Consider the following 8,913-nt stretch of genomic DNA (forward strand, 5'->3'; position numbering starts at 1 on the left):
AGAAGGAACACAATAACTGAAATTAAGTTTTGACAAGAACCAACTACAATTAAGGTCCTGTTGCTTTTCCTTGCTCAGAGATGTTTGCTCTGCTGGTTTCTTGGGGTGCTCAGGACAGGAATGCTGAAGCTGATCTTGGGTGTTTGGATTAAGGGGAATAAAAAGCTCCTTGTGTGTTGTTCTTTTTGAAGGTAGTTTGGGTGGGGTTTTGTCTCCTGGTCTTCCTTCTCTGGTTGGTAAAAAAAATAAACCCATGAGAAAATTACTCTGTTGGTAGCACACAAAACTCATGGCCATACAGAACGTGGGTGCGCAGGTAGCAACTGGAAAAATTCAGTTTAATTTTGAGTTTGTTTTCTGTTGTGAAGACTTTTGCAATCAATTCTTTGCTGTTTTACCTTTAAATCAGCATTTTGAAAGATTTTGTCACCTGAAATTAGTGCAGCTTCACCTAATGTTATATTTTTCTGGAGTATGAAAGGTCATTAAAAAAAAATTGGGGAGAGCTGTTCTCTTACTGCTTTGCAGCATTCCATTCCCCACAGTAATAGAAGCTATCTGGCTTCACATGTTAAATAAATTTTTCCTATTGTAAAAATAGGGTGGAGGGGTTCAGAAGAAGCAAACTACTACCTGTATCTTCTAAGAAGGTGTTGAACGATGTGAGAGTTCAGTGAATCAATATATTTGTACAGCTTTATCTGGGGATTTTGAACTTTAATGACTAGTCTTTTTAAAACAGAATATGTTTGAATTTTCTTGTCCATAAGTAGTTGGTGAAGTATTTTGCAGATTTATTTCCAGATGCCCACACAGGACTTGTTTCAAACAGTGAACTGAAACCTGACTTTCCTTTTATAGATTACAGAGTTTACTCAACTGTTTTTTAAGGAGTCAAATAATTGCAAAATTTGTAAGGTTAAGATTGATCAAAAATGCAAGAAAGAAATGGTGTAGTGGAACTTTTTTGCTAAAACATTTTGCCATTAGGATAGGTATTAAAGGCTTTAGAAAATCCGTAGAGGTATGGCATGCCTGTGAATTTGGTCTGAGCCTAATAATTCAATGGTGCATCCACCAGTTGTCTTGAATATGAACATTACATTTTTTTTCCGTATATAGGAGCCCAGAGTTTTCTCCTGTTAAGTCATATATAGTGATACTTGTAGTGGGGACCACAGGTGGAACATGAGGTATGCACTGCATGAGGCTTAGATCAATACAAGTACTGAGTGTTACTGGTCCTGCACGTGAAAAAGAGCACTGAGGAGTTTTGCTGAGGCTGTGGGTTTTATTGGCATTGTCTGCCACTTTGCAAATAGCTGTGTTCACCATCAGAGACTGCAACCCAAGAGAAGTGGGTACAGAACACCAAGCCACTGAGAATTGAGCCACGTTCAATGCAGTCACTTGGCAGAGCAAGCAGGATGAAGCTCTCAATGTCTTTTATTTCCTGGCAATTTAATGTGCTCCATTACATAGTGCCTCCTTTAAAAATTACGGGCCAAAGACACACAGTTTTTATTCCGCTACTAAATATTCAGAAAAAACATTCTAATTATATTTGGCACTGAGCCCCAAAATACTGCCTTCAAACCAAGTCTTCCAAATGGAAGCAATATGTGTGCTGCAGACTCGTTCTGTAACACCCAGTGCTGCCTCTACAGTGTGCCCAGGGTAGCAGCTGCTTACATTGAACAGTGGCTTGATTTTCTCCCCGTGAATGATAGGGGAAGTCACTGGTTAAGAAGCTGCTACTAATAACTATGGTATCTTTGCTATATTAGTGGGAAAACATGATTAGTGATATTATTACTGGGTTCTGTGGCACTGAGATGTGAAACAACACCCTGTGTAGAGTGTGACATACAAACAGGTGCATGTTTCATCTTAGAAATATGACTAGTTTAAGGTTGCTGACCTTTCCATTAATGTTTTCATTCCATTTAAAATTTGGTTATAAGCATGGTGGTAAATGCCTTGTGAGGCACAAATAACTTTCACATCCCAAATCATAAATTTACATTCTGAAGTGACAGTTATACAGATAAAAATTTTGCCTGGCCATGTTGCTGTAGTCACTAGCCATTCATTTACCAACATTACAGATAACAAGTACGGAAGAGGGAAAAGATAGATTCTCCCCCTGTACCTTGTTCCTTTTTTTTACAATCTGTCTGTAACATCTATTTTAATTTGGGTTAGGTTTCACATATGCTTGTCTTGAAATTCTGTATCCCTTAAACACTGAGATGTTCATGAGCGATGATAATAAGCAAAAAAAAGAAGGAAGATTATTATCAGCATATTGAAAGAACTACAATTTGGAATGCTTCATTGGCTCCCTTAATAGTTCCATACAAGTACCAAAGAGAGTGGAAAAATGATAGAACCCCATGGATCTCCATTTGCCAGTGCTCTTGGCTTTGTAAAGCAATCCCTGCAGATGGTGTGGGGCAACTGTTGAACAAGAAAATAAAAAGCAATTCAGAAGGAACTCTGAGGGAGTTCTCTCTGGAGAAAAGAAATCCTGTAGCATAGTTAGGAGATCTTCCCATCAGTTGTGCAGAAGTAGCTTGATTAACCATCAAAATCTCATTCCAGTATATTGTCTAAGGAAAACTACATCTTTTGCTGGGATTGCCATGCAGCAAAGGAGACTCCTTTCTGCCCACATGTGGAGTGACACCCATTCATGTTGTAAGCAATCTTCTACAGATGGACTCTGTCAAGGGTGTGGGTTCTCTTTTTTTTTTTTTAATAGATATACCTTCGAAATACAAATCCACCATTAAAAAATCACTGGAAGAGTTATTTATGCAGACTATTCTAGAGGAAAAATGTTCAGAGTACTAGAGTGGAATTCTGAAATCACTGACTTGAGTTCATGCTTTTTTTTAAAGTTGCATTCATAAATACAATTTTATAATTCAGTTGAGGAATGGATATTCCTTTAAGATTTTTCACTGTAGCAGCTTAAAAGCAACTGCAGTTTTCAAATTTTCATGTGATTATGATGTGACAAAATAAGCTGATTTGGGGAAAAAGCCCAAACTATTGATTAATCATTAGTTATGCAATTTATTTATTTGTATTATGGTTCTGATATTGATACTATTTTGGTGACTTGACATGCACAAAGGGATGCCTTGTTTAGTAATAAACATGAACAAAGATGATGTGGTAATGCATGAAGATCAGGTTTCCAGGTGGCTAATTTTAGCTGCTTTTAGTGAAGTTGATGTCAAGGTCATCTTGATTTTCCTAAGGACTTGGTAGACCTGCAAGAACTTGTTATGCTCTCCAGGCATATGGTACTTAGTCTGAGCATCTTCCTGCAGGTGGGTACTACTACCAGTAGGAGTAAAAGGATAATTCAAGCCATTGCAAATTCAAACCTTGGCTTTCTATTCTTAGACTAGTTAAGGTCATAATTTAGTTCTTAGTGGTAGCTAATGTTTGGGTCAGTAGATCCACAAGTGAAAAACATTATTTTTAAAAAATTAAATCACAAATGTGTGACTCATTAAAATTCAGAGGAAAGCATTATCAGTCCTTAAAATATATCAATGGATAGATATAGATATATAGATATATATATATGGATGCAACTAAGGAGAGATACTCGGTCTTAAAGATTCTGTGCATGCATAGAATTGAAAGTAATACTACTCTGTCATGAATGGCCATACCTACTGTAAGAAAGGTGTTCTTACAGTGGAAGCCATGTTTTAGTATTGGAACAGATAAGGCAAGATTTGGGAAGGTTTTCTAGGAGTTAGATCTCTTTTTCAATGTTAAATTCACCTTCTCTTTGGGACTTCCTTTGTAGTGCTAACAAAGGATGTGAAGAAATATTAGTTGTTGTGGAGCAAATTGAAATGTGTTTAGGCCTTCCAGGGGAAAACCCCCGATGTCTGTAAGTGTTCGGGATCGTGGTTTGTCCTTACTGGAGGAAGGACTGTTATGCCAGTGAAGGTCTTCAAATGCATATCCTCTGCTACCACAACAAAATGTTGGAGAAATGCCTTTCCATGAAAAGCCTACTCAGCAGAGTAGTGCTGGCTATTAGGAAGACTGCTGTCATAGTTCAATCTCTCGGTATTGCCTGGTAACTTGATTGCTTTTACATTAGCTTAATTAAGAAATCATTGAGGTATGTGTATGATACCTTCTACTCCTGAAAAACAGAATGTCAAATTTACTTGAATACTGCTGAGAAGATGCTCCCCTGGCTGTGAATGAGGGCATGTGTGGGGAAGTCTACAGCTGTTGTCTGATCTGTTCCACCCTCAGTATTTTTAGGGCTGGTTCAGTGGTGTGAACAGCAGCACAGCCCATACCTGCTGCTGTTAATGGCTTTTGCAGACAGCAGCAATAGTGTGAATTTGATGTGATTCCTGCCCATTTCCCTGCTGCCCACAGGACTGCGTGGAGCAGCAGGGAACTGACAGGAGGCTTGTTCGCTGCACTCGGCTGCTGCTTGGCAAAGCCATTAGCAGCAGCAGATACCCTGGAGCTCTCTCTGTGCAGACACAAGACAACATTGCATTGGTTTACGTTCAGTTATATTTGGATGATAATCTTTGCAACCGTGAGAAGTAAAAACATATTTTTCCAAATAAAATCTTCAGTTTTTAAATATGTAGCTGCCTCAGGGTTTTCCTTTCCATCTTCTCCTACGTGTTTGTCAGTTAAGAATCTCCCTAATTCTAGATGGAATAGGTTTGTAAGCCACTGGTGAAAGGATATGTTCCTTTAGGATGTTTGATCTGCACTCCTGCTCACTAAGGGGGAAGGGGTATTTTCAGCTTGGCAAAAGGCTTTTCCCTTTTTGTTACAGATGCTGTGTAGCTTTTGAAATGGTTTTCAGTGTGCATGATGATTTATAAGCATTCAATCATTTTATAGCCATGCATATTTTGGAATCATGGAATTATTATCAGAATAAAAGACCTCTGAATTAGGTGGCTTTTGTTGCTTTGGTTGCTAAGTACACACTGATCCTGTCCTCTGTAGTCCAAGTGTGTTTTATGTTCTAATCTCAAAGCACTTCTGTTGCTTTCCAGTTTTGTTTTTTTTGTGACAATTATGACCTTCTTGATGAAGGTTTCATTACAGGTTTATTTAGCTAAGAATGGCTGGCTGGTGCATTCCTGCTTGTTCATGAATGTAATTTCCATATGGTTAGAAATGTCATAGCAAAATTAAAAAAACATGGTCTCGGATTTCTAAGAAATAGCTTAATGTTTGTGCAGTGCAGGAGACAGAACTCGGAAGGGATAGTACAGAGCAAGAAGCAGAGGGTCAGCCTGAGGAATTATAACACAGAGGAGCCTTGTCCAGCATACTCACAATTCTACAGTAAGAATGTAGTAAATGTTGTTGAGGAATAAATTGGAAGGCAGCTTTGACCTCTGAGTAAATGTAGCAAAGAAACTTTGTTTTAAAGGAATAAAATATCTAGGAAGATGACTGTAAAAGGATTAATGAAAAAGCCACCATTTCTGTATTGCCTACTTAATTATTAAGCATTTTTGTTTGTTTGTTTCTGGCTCAGGAATGTTCAAGAACATACCAATGTAGCAGTACTGACTTTAGTAGCATTTGGCTTAGAGCTGAAATTATACCAAGGGTACATTAGGAATAGGGTTTTTTGTTTAGCTGATCTCAAAATGCAAAATAGTACATTATTTAGCATTTTTACTAAGTTACGAAATAATAATCCTAAAAGCTAAATCCCTGTATTTTTTTATAGGTACTGTAAGCATAATGTAGAAACATCTTTCCCAGAGTCCTCAGAAGTAAAATTAATATGTAATAATTGTCCTTGTGATTAAGCTGCATATTTACAAAAATATCCTTGAATTTAAATGGTATTGTTAAGGAAAGAGACCATTTAATCTATTGGTACCATTAGTGTTTTCACTGGACAATGAACTTAATTTTGAAATTAATCTGAAATAGAAGTGAAATTTTGTTTTATTGTAAGGCCTAATATTAACAATCTCAAAATCCTTGCAATATTTTAAACTTTCTATGGAAAAACATCCATATTGCAAAATAAAGGTATCAGTATATATTCAGAAAAACAGAAATAAAATCCTCATTTTTCTTCATTCTTCTTGAACAGGCTTCTGAGAATCAAGGGTATTGCTAGGATAGAGCTATGCTGTCAAAAGCTTCTTGGTCTTTCTAATAACCTTTCAAAAAACCCAATCATATCTTCTTTTTGTTTTTATTTGATATGTTGACGATACGTATATAAAAACTTGTCTGATCTTTTAAAATAGCGCTTTAAACCAACCTCGGAATGAAGAGGCGCTTACCACAGAGCCGAGTCCCAAGTAAGCGAGGTCCTCACCGCAGGGTCCCGCAGGTCCGGGCAGGGGAGAGGCATAAACCCAAGGACTTCTTCCATTTTCTGTAGGAAGCAGGGAAGCCTGTCAGCAAATGCTTATGTAGTCACTGCTGCCAGCTTATACTAATGAATTAAATGCAAGAAAAATAATTTAAAAAAAAAAAGTCTACTGGAGAGCGAAATCTGTTTGAGGCCACAGGCTCGGGTCGAGCCGCTGTCCCCCCGTGCCATCCCCGGGGCTGGAGCCGCAGGGTCGCAGCGCAGCGAGGTCCAGGACGGAACAGCGCCTGGTTCCCACGGTTTTCCAAGGAGCGAGCGGCCGCTGTGGGCGGCGCTGCGGGCGGGGAGCGGGAAGGGTTAAAGCCGATCCCCGCGGGGGTTAAACCGGAGCCTAATGGAATAATGACGGGTAGCACCATCTGCTGGCCTAGTTCCGCGGGGAGCGGGTCTAACCAGCGCTAATATTGGCGCTGATGCCGTTTGATGCTTTGTGCGTTTCTTTCCGCGCTTTGTTGGGATCCTCTGTCCGCGCACGGCGGGGCCGGGCCCGGCCCGGGGGCGGCGGGAGCGCGCCGGGCAGGGCGCGGGGATGCTCCGGGAGCCGCTCTGTGCTCGGGGAGCGCCGTGCACGGCCCGGCTGCCGCTCGCTAAATAGGCCATTTAGCAATCTTCTCCCCATGCTTTCCTCCTGAGCACTGCCTGGGGTGCTGCAAAAGCGGAGGGCAAGTCTTTGTCTGACGCCAAAAATGTCTTCAGTGAAGAGGCCAAGAGGAAGGGTAAGTGAGAGCCTGAATGAGTGGGAGGAGGAGGGGTTCTTTGGGCTAAAAGGCTAATGGGATTGAATAACCTTCCTTATTACTGGCTGCTGCTGCGGGAGCCGCATCGCCATCTTGAGCTGTTCCCGTGCTGGGTCCGGCTGTTTGTTCCAGCCCCGGGGCTTTAAGGTGGCATCGGGAGCGGCCCCATCCCTGCCTCCCGCCCCCGCCGCCCATGAGGCACCTATAGAACATGTATCCCGGGAAGTGCGCGGGGTTTGCCCAGAAAATGCGTGTGGAAATTCCTGGTGGCTTTTCTTCCTGCTGTAGGCAGAGGCGCATTTACGGGTGAGAACGTAACATAACTGTTATCTGCTGGGTTTTTGTGTTTGAATAGGAAATTCTTTCCATTCCTCAAAGGGGGAGGGGAGGAAAGCAAAAACATGTCTCCTGGCTGGCTGCAGGAGAGGCTCATCAGCCCAGTAAACAATTCTGCGTCCATGAAACCGGCATTAAAACCCCGAAAGATAAAAACAAGTTACGTTTTTTAACCTAGGCGCTGAGCGTATGTGGATCTAAATAAAAGAAACGCTGCTATCTGATCGTTTTACGGATACAGAGCTGTGTAATTTTAGTTTTGGTTTTATCTTTTGTCTGTTTTTTAATCTTGGTGTTGTTCAAGCGTCTGTTGTGTTTATCACCGAGTCAGTCCTGTAGATCATTCGTCTGCTTTAAGGTAACTGTGGTCCTGGTATCCTACTAAAGGCGAAACACTGATGCTGTTACCTTCGGGAGCTCGTTGCTTTTCCATGTTCTGCTGGAGATGTTGGATGTGTGTGTCAAATGTATGGGAATGCTGGAAAGGTTAAGGGTTTAACTACAGATGTGGAGAGAAGGCTGAGAGAATTTTAGAAGGACATTTTTTACTGACTTTCACTGCGTAGATTGGTTGTTTAAAACCCACAATTGATGTAGTTACTCTGAAACCCACGCCATTCTGTGGTATTAACTGAATTCCTCCTTTTTGTGTCTGCATGCGTCCCTGACAGCTACATTTTTTAAAAATGCATATCTGTATAAAAAATGCTCGCGCTTTTTCTTTATATGTTTAAAATAAGGGGATTTTATTTACTTTTTCTCTCTTGCTTCAGCCTCCTTCCTCCAAGAAGACTGATGGTTCAGGATCATATACTAAGATGCAGAATACCCAGGTGAGGGCAATGTCTGAAAAGAAGCAGAAGAAAAAAACAGACTTGGAAAGTAAACAAGAGAAGGCAAATCGTATAATATCTGAAGCAATCGCAAAAGCAAAAGAAAGAGGAGAGAGAAACATTCCACGAGTAATGAGCCCTGAAAATTTCCCCAGTGTTTCAGCTGAAGCAAAAGACGAAAAGAAGGGCAGAAAAGTTAAATCCAAACCAAAGGACAAGGAGAGCAAAAAGCCGAAAACTGGTTCCTCATCCAAAATTAAAGAGAAAACAAAAATTGGGTAAGTAGATTAAAATGTCTGTCTTCACTGCCTACACAGAATTTTTCCTGATTAAGTCCATGTGTGGACTCTCTCATTCAGGAACAAGAATGCTCTGTTTTCTCTTTAGATAAAATCAATGTAGGACTGTCCTTTTGAAAGGAATTACTTTAAATTCATAATCTAAAATATTCTATACTCACTTTGAACCATAGACCCAAGTATCTTTCATCTAGTGTTGTAATCAGTTCTGACTCCAAATTAAGTTTCTCGATATTATAAATGCTGTCTTTATCAGTTTTGGCATGTAGCTTCAATACTTTGGCATG

At 40.3% G+C, this 8,913-nt stretch overlaps 1 protein-coding gene across 5 annotated transcripts in view; it reads left to right on the forward strand.

Annotated features, from left to right (window-relative positions):
• Nucleotides 1-8,913, forward strand: part of CHD9 (chromodomain helicase DNA binding protein 9) — an 85,495-nt gene that overhangs the window by 25,669 nt on the left and 50,913 nt on the right. For 3 of the 5 annotated variants that reach the window (XM_017833575.1, XM_017833574.1, XM_017833576.1), the window contains one exon: nt 8,268-8,605. In XM_017833575.1, coding sequence (XP_017689064.1) covers nt 8,268-8,605 — 338 coding nt within the window. Of the gene's footprint in view, nt 1-6,276; nt 7,138-7,345; nt 7,465-8,267; nt 8,606-8,913 lie in introns of those variants that run through there. The other 2 variants (XM_017833577.1, XM_017833578.1) reach the window with 2 other exon arrangements.

Source organism: Lepidothrix coronata, unplaced genomic scaffold, assembly GCF_001604755.1.
Source record: "Lepidothrix coronata isolate B3197 unplaced genomic scaffold, Lepidothrix_coronata-1.0 Scaffold217, whole genome shotgun sequence".
In the NCBI taxonomy this organism is placed as follows: Eukaryota; Metazoa; Chordata; class Aves; order Passeriformes; family Pipridae; genus Lepidothrix; species Lepidothrix coronata.